At 42.4% G+C, this 17,658-nt stretch overlaps 1 protein-coding gene across 9 annotated transcripts in view; it reads left to right on the forward strand.

Moving 5' to 3' along the window:
• The first annotated feature begins 464 nt into the window (after positions 1-464).
• Positions 465-17,658, forward strand: part of NEO1 (neogenin 1) — a 121,927-nt gene continuing 104,733 nt past the window's right edge. For 5 of the 9 annotated variants that reach the window (XM_066592345.1, XM_066592347.1, XM_066592349.1 and 2 more), the window contains exon 1: positions 466-729. In XM_066592345.1, coding sequence (XP_066448442.1) covers positions 618-729 — 112 coding nt within the window. In that variant the 5' untranslated portion in view covers positions 466-617. Of the gene's footprint in view, positions 730-17,658 lie in introns of all 9 variants that reach the window. The other 4 variants (XM_066592344.1, XM_066592346.1, XM_066592348.1 and 1 more) reach the window with 2 other exon arrangements.

Raw genomic sequence — 17,658 nt, forward strand, 5'->3', positions numbered from 1 at the left:
AGGAGCGCTGCCCTCACCTGTACATCCATATGTTACCACTAGAGACTATGCCCATGTAATGGCAGAACCACAGGTATATGTACAGCTGCCAGCCCCATTCCCCTACAGCCCCCCGTGCCGCATCGCCCCATCCAGCTGGAAGCAGGAGAGGGCGAGACGATGAGGATCCGTCCCCGTGAAGCACTCTGCCTTCTACCTCGTCGCCTGCACGGTTACTACAGACACTTGGGCACCGCCTCCGGGAGAAGCAGCGGGCGCCCACCCCTCCAGTGCCCACTGCGGGAGAGCAGTAGTGACGTCACAGGGGAGCTGACGGGGCCGGCTCCGGCTCTTTGAAGCTCCTCGGTGCACACGACGCTGGGGGCGTGTCCGTAGTACTGCTCGTCCAAGCAGTGGGTGCGGGGCGCCACTAGGTACGAGGTAGGCGGAGTCTCCAGCCCCGCCCCAAGTGATGCGGATGCGGGGACGCGCCGGGCTCCGGAGCGCGCAAGTGTGCTCGGTGTTTGCTTTGCGCCGCGGTCGCTATTGGCTGCGGTTGCTGTGAGCGAGGAGTCGGCGGTGCGGGACGAGTGTGCTTTAGGGATGCTGCCCAGCAGGACTCGGTGAGAGGGTGAGGGATGGCGGCTTGGGGTCCCCCGGGATTGGGTGTCCGGATCACCCGGGGGCTGCTGGCGGTCTCCATCTATCTCATTCTTGGGCAGGAGCCGGCTGGAGCTGCGAGGACTGCAGGTGAGAATGGAGGGCCCGGGCCGAGTGCGGGCGGTGGGGGCACGGGGCTGAGCATGCAGACGGGCACACTAGTAGACAGGGCGCCCTGTGCGGGACTGGAGGGCATGATGGCTGCGCAGATCGCGGGGTTGTTGCAGTGATTTGGCTTTGTTGCTCTACTAGTGGCGGAGGCATTCTTACTGCTGCTGCTGATGGGGGGCATTCATGGGCATGAGCCCCGTGCCTAGCATTCACATGCTGCAGATAGATTGTTGGTGGCAGCTTGGTGCCCAGCTGTACAGCAGCCTGCCATGGTGGATCTACTGCCCTGGTGTGTAGGACTGACAAGCTGTTGCACACATTTCATTCCAGGGTGGGCTAGTGGTGCCCTGGGATGGCACTGCCCTACTGACACACAGAACTTGTCTGTGCCCTGTCTATAGTGTCTGGGCACCATCTGGGTGGCAGGCCTCTTGCAGAATGTCACAAAGTAAAGATGAAAGCCTGCTTTACTTCATACCAAATCATGTCGTCCGTCTTCGTTTTCTCTCTCCTTCTGTATTTCCCGTCAACCCCAGTGTATATTGGTAGTATATCCACGTACAATAGAATGCACATGTATGTAATTGCCCCCCAGAAGGCTTCACACATTGTTTACCCCAGCCATGTAATATTTATTTGTCTTCTAGGACTCGTGATATTACACCCCTCCGTTACATTTATATCACATCCCATGTTCGGCCATGTTGATACATATCTAAATGCTCCCTCGAAGGGTTAACCAGGGAAACTGTTTACTGGAAGCCCTTACTGAATGTGATTTAAGGTCCTTTCTTTATTTTGCCAGTAGTTCCATGTATTAAAGGGCCGGTCCGTGAATGGCAGGGCTCTGTGTAATGTATGTAATCATGCACACCAATTAGATGGGGACTATTTGTCCTTTACGTGTAATTACTATTTCATTACGGATGCGTCTGGTTTTCTTAGGGCACTGATGTGTAAATATTTTACTAAAGTACCTGCTTAATAATTCATGGAAAATTCACATATTTGTGCGGTAATTCCTCATATTTGCTGGCGAGCTGCTCAGAATGCCGATGAGGTTGTCGCTACGTAATGCCAAGCTTCACTTGTGTGCGTCCACAGGATACAGTTTGGTAACAAAGGAAAGAAACAAAACCGAGCCATACATTTACTTGTAATAAAAACCGCATGCAGTATTGCAGATTATGGTTGCCCTTTTTAACTGTTCCAGTGATGGCAGTGTAAGGACGGACGTGTGGCTGTGCTGGGCTCTGGCTGTGTGATTAGATGTTGGAAGTGATGGGAAGAACACACTGAATGGTGTCCAAGAGAAATTCTGCAAACATTCTGGGTATCGGCACAGGTTTTGGATCTCATCAGCATTATGCATGAACCCCCGCCAGTTTGCTTGTAACCATCAGGCAGAAGTTAAGCGTCACTTGTTGCAAAAGTTTTGATGTTGCAGTTGATATAACTGTAGTCAGTGTAATGTTTTAAAACACTGAAGAGCAAAGTTTGGTTCCATTTAGCATCAAAGTCGCCTTCGGCTCATTTCTAATCACATCTGAGGATGCGAAATGCGCACTCAGGATGTTGTGGGCACTTCTTCGTTGGCACAGGTTGGATATACTGTATTGCATGCCGATCAGTTAGTCTCCCATAAGTCACTTGTCACACACGGTACCTGGCTGTGACTTTTGTATATTCCTAAGTTGTTCCACAGTAATCGGATCCTGTACAAGTGAACGAATGCTGACACTCGTGTCCAAATTTTGACTACTTTTGTGGTGCGCAAAACAAAAGCCTATCGCTAAAATCCCATAACAATATATTTGTACCATCGTCGCTAGTAGATAGAGATCATAAAAAGTTAAGAGTCCTCAGTTGGCTGGAAAGATGACTAATGTCAAGATTTGGGGACTACTTGTGTATCTTCATAGAGAATGGCCATTAAAAGGAAGCAACAACTCAGACTTTATTTTAGCCTTTCGAAATCCTGTAAGTAAAAGTTGATTCTCATAACATCAGAAGACAAATTGTTGTGTGTGCAATTGTGCGTGTCTCAGCGCAACGTATTTGCGCATTGAACATGGCTTTTTTTTGTGTGTGTGCGTTTTGGCACATTGTACTACACTTTTTCTGTTCACAGGGCATGTTGGCTTCTGCACATGACAGATGCACCGATTGAAATGACTAACTCATTTTATGAGTTCCAGATGTGTGTTTTTTTTTCAGCGGGATTACGCAGTGTTTCACGTATCTTTTTGCGTTTTGCGCACATTTGTGCACACCCTATTGACTTCTATGGGAACCTTTGGTGCATAAATAGGCAAGAAAATATAGCACTCTTTTTTTTTTTCTTTGCACGACTGAAAAGCGTACGCAAAATGCAGAAACGTGAAAATACCCATTGAAATCGATTTATGCTCATTTGAAGCCGGCCTTAGTATTGATTCTAGACCTATATGTTGGGTAACTAACCTCTGTATCGCCATGATCCACTGGTAACCATTCGGGTACATCCACAGTGGAAAATCCGTGGTTAATTCAACACGTTACATGCGGTGTTGCCATGGATTTTTGCTTCACTGCTCATGTATCTGCTATTTTGTATAACATATATACTGTAATGTGTGTCTCCTTCCATCCGTTGTTAAACTGGCCCAATGCTGGGGCCTAAGCTGCCTTGAAAGCTTGCTTCAGCATAATTTTCCTTTTGTTAGCCATTGAAAGGTATCATCCACAAGCTTTTCTTTTCGTTTCTCTTAGGCCATTACTTGCGATAGAGCCCTATTGTTCTCTATAGGTGCGTAATAACTGCTGTACATATGCAATTAAATCAGACTGCGCATGACTGTGCGTGAGATGTCGTCATGCGCAGTGCAAAATCGCAGCTCCACGCCTGCTCACCGGTAGAACGCTGCGTTATACACATTGAGACGGCCCTTACTAAGACCAGTAACCTCTTATTTTCTTTTTATCCACTTCTCTGAAGCGTTGGAATAAACTGCTTGCTGTGGGTTTAAGATCTGGACCGCAGATCAGTTTACACGGCAGATCTTTTCCCTTAGAATGCGGATGAGATGTTTTACTTTGCTTGTACTGTAATATGCTGCTTTTTATCACATGTAGACCCTCGGTAGAGAATACTCAGCGTATACACCCTGTATCAACATACCCCGTGGCCGCTCTCACACCGGCTGCTTCTTACGATCAGCACTGCATCCAAGTGCCGCACGAATTGCGGTACAACGCTCCTACTACTTTCAATGGGGCCTGGTAGACCTGGGCTCAAAAAGCTGTCATCTTTGAGCAATGTCTGTTTTATTTTGGTGCGTCTTAATGCTTTTTGATGCCCCTCATCAGCCATTACAATGATGAGGTGCGTTATAAAGTGCTGTCAAACATTGTGACGTGTTCAAAAACGTCGCTCAAAATCGTGGTAAATATACTGCGATTTTGAGCGGCGTCTTCGGAACGCATGTGTGAGAGTGGCCTAAGGGCTCATTCATACAAGCGGTTTTACCGTGTTTTGAGTCTGTTGTATGAGGTAACGAACTTTATTTTCGACTGTACCTCTTACAGCATGTGTGGTAAACGCTGGTGTGAGAGAACCCTAAGGGCGCATTCACAAGGACATTTTTCTTGTCTGTGTATTTTATGGACCGCGCACAAACCTATTATGGCCTTATAGGCTATTCACATGTGTAAGTTTTCGCACAGACCTATGCTCATGCTGTCCGATGCAAGTTGTGCCGGGAAATCTGCGCACAGCCGCCCAAAGTTTAGTCAGAATATTTCTGTTGGTGTGTTTTGAGGTTTGGCTCTCGTCACTTGCATTGGACCCCTCCATAAGCCTACTGTAGCCTACACTGAGTTACTATATAGGGATATGTGGTCTTTTATCCCATTGTCATGACCTGCTAACGTATGTGACATGACGGAACTATATTCTACTGCAGGAATAGTGCTTCACATTATACAAATCCATTTAAATGCGATGTTCTAGGTAATGTGCGTGGAATCCTGAATAGTCCTTATCTCTACTTGTAGTACTAGTATCCGGCTTGTGATATTGGGAATGAAGGGTTTCTATGGAAACTATGCATCTACTTTATACGCCTCTTACCTCAGTGTCTTATCCATGATGTCAGTGTTTTCCTCATGTTTGTCTTGTACTCAGTAACTGGGGTTTGCTTTCTTGAAATTGGATTTTTGCGTATGTATGTGTGCGCATAAAGTTGGTAATTGCGGGTTGCGTGGCGTTTTTCTTGCCTAATGGTGCGGATTTTAATGCAATTTTGACTTGTGTTCATTTATACTGATTTTTCTCTGTTACGATGTTCCTCGATGTAAAATTCTGCTGCAGAAACGTGCAGAAAAAGCCACTTATACGCTGCGTTTCCACAACCTTTAAATCCGCTATGCAAGCACAATTACGCAACGGATATTTTTCACTCCGTGTGGAAGAAAAATCACTAAAACTCATTCATTTAGCTGGGACGTAAAGACGCTGCAGATTGTACACTGGAATTCTGCTACGTGTGAACATAGCCTAAAGGTGGAGTGTCAGGTTTATTATTATTGCGCAGTAATAGTGCAGTATTTTGTGGTGACATGGATTGGTGCCATTACTTCTTTAGTTCCTGTGGTTTTTGGTCCCTATTAGGATACAGAGGAAATAACTGGGCAGCCGCTTATCTAGACTCTTGCAGCGGTTTACCTTCTGCTAATCTTCCAGATAGTGCCTACAAGATACCGCCTCATCTGCATTGCCAGTGGAATGAAATATCTGATATTATGTGCAACTTGTGGCGGTTACATTACCGTTCAGTATCATAACTGCACACTGGACTGTGTTAACAGTTTAATGGGCAAATGTAGAGGAAGGCTAATGAATTCTGATGTGACCTTTTTAAGCCATGATTGGACACCACGGCTTCTGTTAGCATTAATCTTGGCTAAGCTTCTTGCAAATAGAAGGATCTCATGTAAATTGAGCCCTTTAAGTAACATTCCTAGTTAAACCAGCCTGTAAATGGTAATTAAACTTTTCTTTAGTGAATCCTTTCTATATAAAGTCATATGGTTCATTTACATTTATGGTTCGGATTAGGTCATGTTCACACAGTTCAGGTTTTGCGTGATTTATTTTTTTGTCAAAAGCTGTGGGTATTTAAAGGGAACCTGCCACCAACTTGGATACCAATGGCATATAGGGCAGAATATATGAGTGTGTGGCAAAGGCTTTGCCTGTAATACAGATATCTTGTTGGGCTGTAATTACACAGGTGATTTCCTTACATGATGAGTTCCATCTAATTGCGATATGGACCAAACTCACTTGACGAAAAAGCCCCTATTTTCTATGTGTTTATATGCATGGGTGATTTTTCTCTTTGAACCAAGAGTAACCCTGCAGTAGAACCTGGATGTTAGTAGATACAAATTTCCTTTTAATTATTAAGACTGCAGCGGTTTAGAACTTGCTGGGTTTCTTTTCTTCGGTTTTTAGATGTGGCATAGTGTGAAAATAGCCTAAATAGATGCATTAAATGTGGCTGTTCTAGAAAAGTTGCTTTCCATTGAGAACACTATTGTTGTCCTCCCCTGTTATTTATGTGTTATAAATGTATAGAAAACTAAGCCTTCACCATCCCCGGCTTACATAGTCCCCCAGAGGATGCCTTTTAACTGAAGCTTTGTTCTGATGGAATTGCAGGTAAAGTGGAGGAGCTTTAACAAATACTCAGGCGGTTAAAAACCATAATCTGCACTGAGTGGTATAATCTCGGTTGAAGTGGGCACAGTGTTTACCAGATAGCAATGCTGCATTTTATAAGCTCGAATGTTGACCAAATAGACATGGATATTTGGTGAATCCTGGAAATTTTGGATCTGCTAGCATTTGAATGTCTTCTGGACCATAATTATTAGATATTCATTGGGTCCTAACCAAGCGTGCATGCTCTTTCAGTAAGGAAGGAGGTAAGCATCTAGTCCCATAGGAAACAATGGAAAGGGCAGGTTACAATCTAACCTGACCCTTGTTTCCTCTAGAGAGGTCATTAGATTGTCTACAAATCCCATTGGCAAGATGTACTTTAAAAAAAAGTGCTATCCTCAAATGCCGAAAAAATCTGTAGCATCTCTTGCATATAACAGTATAAGTGACAATAAGATTCATCACCCATGAACACTACTAAATGACGCTCGTAAAAGGTCAACGAAGTGAAACAAATCGGTGAGCAAATTTTGATAAAATGCCAAAAGAGAACACTTTTCGATTGCTATAAAACAGGCACTGTCTGACCTCAAAAGTGGATGAAGACCAAAAGTGGATTAAGACCATGTTCTCATGGGAGAGATTTCCTACAGAGATTTTTGTGTCCCATTCTGCCGAATCTACATGTGCGTTGTGCAAAGATAAAGGGAACTAATTTCCAGAAATGTCTGCAACAAATCTGCTGTGTGAAAATACACTAATAGTCACTTACACTAACTACACTAATAAAACGTCAAATTTTCTTCACAGTGGGTTGCCAGATTGCCGACGAAGAATGAGAAGGCCCTGTAACCCCTTCATTTTCAGAATCAGCGGGGTTCCAGGAGGTGTGACCCATAATCATTAAAAGGGTTGTCTGGGACTATCTTCCTCAAGATAGGTCATCAATAGTTGATCGGCGTGGGTCTGCCGCTTGGAATCCCTGCCGATTAGATGATTGCCAGACCTGCTGTCGGTGCGGATGGTGCTGGAAGCAAATGGTGCTGTCAACATTGCAGCGGCTTGTTTTGGTACTACAGGCACAGTTCCCGTTAAAACCTCAAACTAGACTATTTTCCTAAAGCTTCTTATTTGGTCAGTGTGTTAGATGACAACTCCACAGAAATTCACCAGTTGTTTTTGACTATTAAAAATGGCATTTGATGAAAATTGAATGGTCATATATGAAAATTCCCCTGGGTTGGAGACTATTTATGAGAGGCGCCTAATTTATCATCTGTAGAATTTTTTTTTTTTCTATTCCTGATGTAGCAAACCTTGCTGCACACTTAGCGATACGACCAACATCCTGGCTGCCTTGTGTGATTGCTTCCTTCATTTTTTCCTTTCTTTTTGATTGTTCAAATAATTTTTTTCTCTCCACAGAATAGGAAATTCTTCTGACAGCGCACAGGTTAAGCTGACAGATATGTTTTCCCTTTTGTGTCTTCGTTAATATCAAATCTATTTGAATGAGACTTTACATTTTTTACCATATCATTTCCAGAAGCTGTGCATTTTTATATTTCTTGAAGTTCGCTGATAGAGCTAGATTTGCCTAAAGTTAGAAAGCGAGCAAACGGTAGGATTTAAATCCCGTTCTTTACTTCAAAGACACTGTCACTGCACAACAACCTACAGCGCCATGAGAATATGAAATAATCTCCTAATTTGAACTATCTATCATCCAAAAGCTACTTTACTTAGGCTAAATTCACAACTGCACTAGGGATTCCTTTTGAACGAGAGCAGAAAAACTGAATCCCCTGGATTAATTAATTTGTCTTAGAACGGCACCAAACTGTGGCAAATTGACCCCATTGAGTATAGTGGGGTCCATTCGGTTCTTGCATCTGTTTGGCATTTTTACCACACATGTGAATAGAAGCTCGGCCCGATATCGCACTTGCCAACATGCTAGAGGATCGCAAGTGTTTTCCATTAATTTCAATGGGAAACCTCACGTCGCACTCGCATGCTATGTGTCTTTTGTCCCTTTGAAAACAATGGGCGATGCGTTCCGAGGGAAGGTGAAAAGATGGGGCATGCAATGATTTTTTTTTACTATGCAGCATCGATGTGCAGGAAAAAATCACTCATATGAATGACTGCATTCAAAAGAATGGAGTTCATATTCGCGTGTCTCGCAACACACAAAACTTGCGTCAGATTCTCGCCCATGTGAATGTAGCCTAGAAAACCTCATGAACCATCTCTTGCAGTGTGTATAAATGTTGAGTTTCTGCCCAAGATGACATCTTGTTTTTGTAAGTAGCCATTTCCACCTTGTAATGTATTTTGTGCGCCAATAGCTTTGCCTGACTTGCAGATTATTAAAGTCCATAGAATGTAATGGGAGAATCAATTTGCTTTTATATTTTCTTAGTTGACAAAAATTAATCTCAGAATTGATTCACCTGAAGCAGCTCAACGAATTGGAGACGGATTCAAATCGACTTGAATAAAGTGAAAACTTTTGCTTTTATTGTGAGTACATCTCTTGAAGCAGTAAAATAACTTCTTGTATGAATAGGACCAAATAGCACACATTGTTTTGCCGCAGACGTTGAGGAATTGTTCAGTATTTGAATTTACTCGGAATTATAAAGAAAGGTCAATTGTGGTCAAACTTTCATCACTGAAACACTGTTGCATGACTAAAGAGTTATTGGTCGACACTTATATTGTATTAGGTTCTGTTCAGGTTGCCTTCATAGGATCTGTGCAGTCTCCATTGGCAGTTCCACCACACTGGACACAAGGACAGAACCCTAATGGACCTATTGTAAGTCAGGTTGGTGTTGGTATTCCCGTAGAGCACCATGACTTGAATTATGTAAGGGACCCATGACTTAAATATGAATAGAGCCTAAAAAGGTTGAGTTTTTAGGGAATTGGTAAGTGTACATGTTTGAGATTTGGTAATGGGCTTATGATCCCCACTTGGGATGTGCACTGATTTGAGGCTATATTCACATTTATGTAGACTTCTATAGGAGCCTCCATCATATTCCATTACATTTGATGGAAAAATAGTTCTACGTGTATGCTATGTTTTCTTGACTGAACCCAAAGGATAAGTCAGTGGGATCTCTTGAGGGCTGTTGGTAGCCATTGTGCGATGTATTTGGCTTCGCTTTATAAACGAAAGCCATGACGGGTATAGAAAAAAACTCAAACTATGTAAGTCTGTATATAGCATTGCGCAGTATGTTTACATGGTAGAAATGACAAGACGTAGATTAAATAACACTAAACCTAGAAGTGATTTGATACAAGCAATAGATACCTGCCCTGAACGGTTTATCAGTTTGCAGAATTTTCTGTATAATATGTTCTTGGAACAAAGCAGTTCTTGTCCATAGCAACCAATCACAGAGCAGCTTTCATTTTGTATTCTTCTATTGGAAATAAAAGCTGCACTGTGATTGGTTGCTATGGAGAAGAAAGACAGTTTTTCATTATGAAGTGAAAAAGGAGGTGGAACAACCCTGGAGTGGTCTATGTAAACTAGATATTGTCACTGGAAACCCATGCAGGATCTTGGTGAGGGTCTATATCCAGAGATTTGTGTGGAGTTGTGGCTGTATGGATAGGGTGGCAGCTCATCCCCTGTAGCAGAGTTCTTTAAACCAGCCTAACTGAAGAAGAGGTTTTGCCCTCGTAACGCACATTTTGCTGGCTTATAATTTCAACCATTAAAAAGTTCCTTCTACCGAACCGATTCTTCAGTTAGTTTGTTTTGATGGGATGGATGTTAATCAGCAGTTCATCTACGTCTCTCTACCAGTTTTTCTTTGACCGTTACAGCTCCCTCTCTGTGTCCAGTAACTGTAGGACACAGAGGGAGATTTTATGTAACTGTCAAAAATAAAAACCTCTTTGTTGCCCATAGTAACCAATCACAGCACAGCTTTCATTTTTCAAGAGCACTATAAGAAATGAGAGCAGTGCTGTAATTGGTTGCTATGAACAACAAAGGCAATTTTTCTTTTAGACCGTTTCATAGGTGTATTTCTCTAGAATGTTGTCAGAGTGCTGGTCTTGTGAGCTGGAGGTTGGAAGAAAAGACAATGCAGAATACACAGTCTTTACAGCAGAAGTCACTCATATTATAATAGATTTCCCCACATTAAAAAAAGTACTTCTTTAAGCCTTATTGCAGCTCTGCAGCCTGGGTTTTTCTTTCCTATGGCTTGGTGACCAGCTAGAAGCTCTTGCCAAGTGGCCTATGATCTTTCTGGGAATGTTCTTTCCAAGAAAAATCTTTTGGCACTTATCAGATGAAAGTTGACTTTGTTCCAGATGATGACCGTTCATTGGTTCAGCCAGCGAATGATTGTTTTAGTTGAAATTTGTCTCCTCCCACCCCCATCAACTTTAGGCCGGGTTCACACAACCGTATGTGTAAAAAGCTGCATGAGTCACGCAGGGTTTTACCACTGTGGAGCCGGGGCAGTGAGTCGGCCTATCCATGCGTATGGCAGCGATTTTGTACTGCTTATGATAGCGTATTTTGCGCACACTATTATGCACAGTCTTCCTTCTTTCTTTACATTTCCCACTGTTGCTCTGCAACAGCCTGTATTAACGCCACCCATATGCAATGTAATTACTAGAGATGGGCGAGCGTACTCGCTAAGGCAAACTACTCGAGCGAGTAGTGCCTTATGCGAGTACCTGCCCGCTCGTCTTAAAAGATTCGGGTGCCGGCGGGGGGGATATCTCTCTCACGCTCACTCCCGCAACTCACCGCTCTCCCCTGCTGACACCCGAATCTTTTGAGTCGAGCGGCAGGTACTCGCATAAGGCACTACCTGCTCGAGTAGTTTGCCTTAGCGAGTATGCTTGCTCATCTCTAGTAATTACCCATAAACAGCGTTGATTACGTGCCTATAGAGAATAATAGACTTTCTTGCACGTAATACACGCCAAAATAGAACAAGCCTCTTTTTTTTGCGCTTGCGTAATACACTAAGCATACTTGTGAGCAAAACGGCTTAAGTTAATATATTTGATTGCCCATAAATTATTGGATATCCTACGCGTGTACATCTCATGCGTAATACGCACTTCGAATATGTTCGTATCAGCCCAGCCTTAGTTTGTGTTTTGAGTACCTTTTAGACTTCTTTAATGAGCCTTGTGTTATTTTTCCTTAAACACATCGCAGACATCAGTTAAAGCAGTTAGTATTTTACATAGCACCAAAATCCATTTCTGTAACGTTTATGCTAAATGTAGCCCGTAGGGTTCATTCAAATTTCCTTTAATATGAGATTTTTTTACTTCCATCTCTCCAGCTTGAATTTCATACTTTTAAGTCCGTGTAGGGGAGAACAAACCCCAAGAGCCAGGTAGCCAATGCTTCTAGAAATATGCTGACTAGATTTTAACATTTTGTTCTTTTCCTTGTGATGCCTAAGGACATTCATATTGTTGGGTCCTTAAAAGAGTCTAGGATTCAAATCAGTGGATTGTAATGCAATACCGTATTTCTCCATCTCTCGTGTGCATTTTCATATGCATACATCAGGCCACAATCATACTTTGTGTTACTTTAGATATCGAATACAGTCCTACCGAAGAGGCGTTCTGCGCTGTGAGTGATCCGTTTACAGACTTTGCATTGAAGGTCTGTATTACAATAGTTGTTTGACTCAAGTTTACAATTTGGTCTTCAAAGCATTGTCAGTCATGCATTTTGTTTCTTTTTGCTGGCTTTTTGTAAAATGCCTGTTGCTGCAACTGGTCCCAAAATGTGCGTGACAGTTCGTCCTTCATCGATGCTTCTTAGGAATCTGCTTCATTGTTGCTCCAATCACCATGAGCTTGTAATCCATGTTGATGTAGACGTCCTGTCCTGTATTTGGGCTTCTCAACCTCTGTAGCGGGATTAGCGGAATCTTACACTAGGACATTTGTGTCATAAACCCATGATACTCCAGCAGTCAGGGTTTTTTTCCCCCTATGACAGTAATGGGCACATATCTTTACAATTTCCTCAAAGTATGAAAACCAACATATATATACAGATATTTCTGGTATATTGACAATGATGGTGGGAAGTCTTTTCTTCCCATTTTGTAAACGTACAGTCCTTGATCCACAGCTGATGCGGTCTACAAAAAGGATGATGCCAGTCTTGATGTCAGTGTACAATATGGACTTTCTCAGATGGCACTATAGAGTATGGCACCAGGATTTTTATAGGCTTATGTGTTGAGGAATAATGAATATATGGTAACTCATATACGCAGCCGTCTTGCTGCCTACATTTGCAGAGCTTTAGTACAACACCAATAGGAGTATGTAGTTACATACTGTACCTTAGGATGCCTGAGGAGGGGAATGTCCCATTACCTGTATATTATGGGAATATTCACCCCAAGAAGCATAGAATACCTGTACAGTGGCATGTGGAGTGCTTACGGCTCCAGAACTTGTAGGGACTTTCAGTTACGTCAAACTGGATCCATGCACATGGCTATTTCCATAGGCCTTGACTGTAAGTCACTGTAGCCCGGTAGCCTGCCACATATAAGAACATCATGGGGGCACTACTGAAGTACTGGATTTTGTTGGCATTAGAGGTAATACTGCATATACCTCGCTAGGTAAGCATGAGTGGAACAAAAAGTTGTAGTGGATTTATCACTTTAAATTGATGGAGTCAGGAGACTTAAATGACACGCTGTCCTTTACCTGTTATCAATAAGTCAATATAATGCTTGGTGTTGGTCCTGGACTTCCGCTTTCACACGGAGTCCTGTGGCAAATGGTCCTTTTTGCACTCTTCATATGTGCACCATCAGGAATAGTGATCAGTAGAACACTGATAAATTGTCCTGAACCGGTATTGCTATATGATAATGTATATACATGGTAGTATATCAGTAGTAACCCTTTTATCTTTTTATGGTCACATAGAAGTGTTATCTCTTTCAACTCTACACTTATTTTCAGTTTCTTATATAAAAATTGATCTTTTTATTACTCCTTAGTGCCTGAGTGAATGAATTACTGATGACATATAGTTGTATTTGTGATGTGTGATATGTGATTATGCCTCGAGGGTTAAGGCTGGTTTAGACGCAACAATTATCGTTCAAAAAATTTTTGGAGCGATTTTTGAGTGATAATTGTTGTGTTCTTTAGCGCAAGGTGATTGCTCAAATTTTGAGCGATCACCTTCGCTCTGAGCAGAGGATGCAGAAGACAAGCGGGTGTTCTTGTCTTCTGCAGCCAGCTGTTTCCTGCTCGGAGCGCCCAGCTGTGTCCCCCGCTTGTCTTTCACCTAGGGAAGCTGGAGGCTCCTTTTGGTGCGCTGAAGTGTATAGGATGGGACTCTCTTGTGCTCCTTAAATGTCATCGGATTCCTAGGAGTCTGCAAAGGGATGAGTATTAATGGTTTTACTACACATGTATTTGTCTTATAGGCCACTGATGAACCCGTTAAGGGGAAAACTCATTGGAGCGAGTTTGGAGTGCTTTCACAAAAGTGGAATATTTCCGTAATCTGGACCCAAAGGCACAGAAAATTCTGCACTAAAATCTGCATGTATACGTGTGGGTTAAGTATCGGAAATCTGCTGCAACAGATTAAGCTACATCTCTAGCTGTGGGTTGTGGAAATAATACGCTTGTATGAAAGCACTCTTAGGCTATATTCAGATGGGATCTCCTCTGCAGAATTTATAGAATACAATCTGCAGCATTTTGAAATCCCAGCTAAATGAATTAGTTTTAGGGATATTTTCGTCTACATGCAGCGGAAAATACCCGCTCCTTATGTCTTGCAACAATTTTACTTTCACTGTCGTCCGACAGCAGGGTTTAGCATACCTCATCGTGGATGAGGTGCGCTAAACATCAAGAATAGAACAGTCCCCGCCTGGAGCTGAGTGGTCTAATAGTTTGCGATGTATATCGTATTGTGCTGGCTCGTATGTAAAATACAGTGAATCAGAGTGGTATATTGATTTGCAACAACATATGAATGTTTGATATATATCATGCTGGCTCACATGTTGGTGCTGTAGATTGAGTTGAAACAATACATGCTACCCTTCTTATAACCGTCCAGCTGCCGGCTGCAGCGTTTCGGAATAAGCAGGCTTTGAAAATCTTCCTGGATCGGAGCTTGGAGTCGTAGTGGGCAGCGCAACACCTGCATCATCATTTTGGTGGCATGAAGATTTATAAGGGGTTTATTCATTGGATGGAAGTGAGTTATGTAGTAACCATACAGTTAATACCGTATACAGCAAATACAATTCTGTTAGACTATGTCTGTCAGGGCTGTGTAGGGCGATCAGGGTCACTCTTACAGGGCGATAACCCTGTCTAGATAAAGGAATGAGTGGGAGGGTCTAATAGTCATTTTAGTAGTACTTTCTGTACTACCTGCTCACTATTTAGAGCACATCTCCATCACTTCTGTATTACAAAACCATGTCCACCATAGGTATCTCTCTGATGGTGTGTCCATGAAGAAGAGGTTTTCACATGCCTAGGTTTGCTTGATTTGTGTTATAATTCGTGATAAGAATTGGAGGTTTGTAAATGCTCATTAACAAGTTATATTTTAGTCTCTACTTGCAGGCAGTCATGGTGCTATATTTCAGGTGGATGTAGCACATTTTGGCGGTGGTTTTACAGCCCTTCAGCTTCCGTGTGCTGTAGTCCGTGTGCCTCCCTTCCCCCTGCTGCAGCTCCGTCTGCATGTAATTCAATGATCTTGCTTACGTGAAGTTTGCTGACTGTGCCGGCTAGCATACCAATAATGTACCCCCCGGTGGCCGTATTTACATATTTTTCTAAATTCTATTTCATACATAACTATGGAGGCTGCTGGAAAATAAGATGCCCTGTCAAAATAGTTTATTATGCGAAGGTTCAATTAAAACCCAAAATGACAAGCCTAAATGCATGATAGATTTTTCTTTGGCATACATTACCGCGCTAAGTGTCTTCTTCTGGGGTGATATTTAATTTATACACTTTTCATTTAGCTATTTTATTACATGTTTTTACAACTTTTTTTGTATTCAATTTTGTTTACTTTGCTGCAGTTTGTGCTCTCCCTGGATTCAGTGGAAGAAGCGGTCACAAAGCACAACTACCGGTGCCTTTCTTTTTCATTTGTTTTTTTTACAGATAGTACTACTTCTTTGCTTCTCACAGCACTAGTGCACCAAGAATCTCATGCACATTTGCACTAAATACATTTTTTGAATAGTATGTGTTTCTCCCCTACCCTGTCCCTGTATGAACCAACCACTCCTTTCAGATGTGCCTCACCTAAACCGTGATGAAGTTGTGCATTCTTTTTTATTTTTCTGTTGCTTTATTCTCTATTGTTGTTTAGTCTGTTATTGCTCCACTGCAGGATTTTTTTGCTTTTAGTTGTTTGGTGATCATGTATCCACTTTCAAATTTGTTATTGCTATGTACTCCTTACTGCATCAGTGCTAATCATCTCACCCAATAATTAGTAAATTGCTATTTTTACATGTAGAAGGCTTGTGAGATGACTTGTAAACACTGTAATGTTAACTTTTTGCTGCGTTCCTCGCCTTCCCTCTTCCTGTTCTGTGACTAGGAAGCCTCCAGCCGGTGTCAACACATCTGACAGATCTCACACTCTTTAACAACCGATGTCATGAAATAATTTGTATTGCTGAGTATTTGTACTAGAATCGCTCATTTCCAAACGGTGACTTCTGAAACTCTGGAAAGAGCCTTCGCAGAGGAACACTAATGAAGTAAGCAGACTGCTCTGGATTGTCAGTTTGCAGAATTTTTTGCATGCTGCTGAAACTTTAGCTGGCTACACACATTAGCTCCAAATTGATTTAGTTGAGATCTGCTGATGATCTGAAGTGTACAAGGGCCTCCCGAGGGCAAATGTCAGTAGAATAATGATCATGCGTGATTTCAACATATCTGACAGTATATTATCTTGGGAGATAAGCCACAGACAGAGGTATCTGGTGACAGCTAAGGGTGCTTTTACACATAATTTATCGTTCGCACAAGAGAACTATGTCAGAGTTCGCTCGTGCCCCCTACTTATTAATACATGAGAGTGACTGAATGATCTGTATTTAAACCGGTTAGCGAACAAGTCAGCGATGATTTTCATGTTTGCGTGTAATGAACAATAAGCGAATGTATTGTTCATCGTTCGATCATTGGCTGTGTTCACACTGAAGATTCGTTTAAGTTTGAACAATCCAGTGTTTTTACTCATGCAAATAATTGGAGTTATTCGCATGAGTGATTTTTTTTTCAAAAATTTTTTACATTTTCTTTTCCTTAGAGCGATGCTGCGAAGTTAAGAGATTGCGCAATTTTTATCTTTTAGTGGTCCCTCGGAACGCCTCGCACATTGTTTTCAATGAGGCCTTTAAAGACATTGTATAGCATTTTCATGCACATTGCACAGCTTGCAAGTGACATGTAATGTTTTCCACTGAAATCAATTGCATTGGAAGTCCTACTGGACTTGGTGACTTGAACATGGCCTTAAAGGGGTTTTCTGGCACTAGAATGATGTCCTGACCTTAGAATAAAGCATGGGCTGCAGTGCTACAGTGAGCACTATGTTTCCTATATTGTCTCATATGCGACTGAACTGCAGTACCAGACACAGCCACAACTGTGTGCAGTACTGGTGCTGTTTCCAGACACCATGTTATACCCCCACCAATAGAAAATTGTATGGCTTACTTTAAGGATGTTTCTTGCTAAATTCTTTTTTTAAAGGGGTTTTCCCACTAAAGACCACAGGATAGGGAATAACCTTATGATCAGTGGGAGATGGACCACTGGGACATCCACTAATTGTGCTAATGGGGGTCCCGACTGACCCCACATGAGTGGAATGGAGGACGCCCTTGTGCGCTACTTCTTCGTTCGTTTCAACTGGGTAATTTCTGCACTGTCATTGAAATGAGTGGAGCAGCGGTGCTCATGTGCATTCACTGCTCTGTTCACTTGTTAATCGTGGGGTCCCAGTAGTCATGCCTCTCCACAGGATAGGGGATATATGTCTTATCTATGGGAGTTCCCACTGCTTGAGTGGTGCTGTGCATGTTCGACTGCCATTCGCTTCTATGGAACAGAGGAAGATTACTGAGTGCATCCGATTTTTCTTC

This window comes from Eleutherodactylus coqui, chromosome 2 (genome assembly GCF_035609145.1).
Source record: "Eleutherodactylus coqui strain aEleCoq1 chromosome 2, aEleCoq1.hap1, whole genome shotgun sequence".
Classification (NCBI taxonomy): domain Eukaryota; kingdom Metazoa; phylum Chordata; class Amphibia; order Anura; family Eleutherodactylidae; genus Eleutherodactylus; species Eleutherodactylus coqui.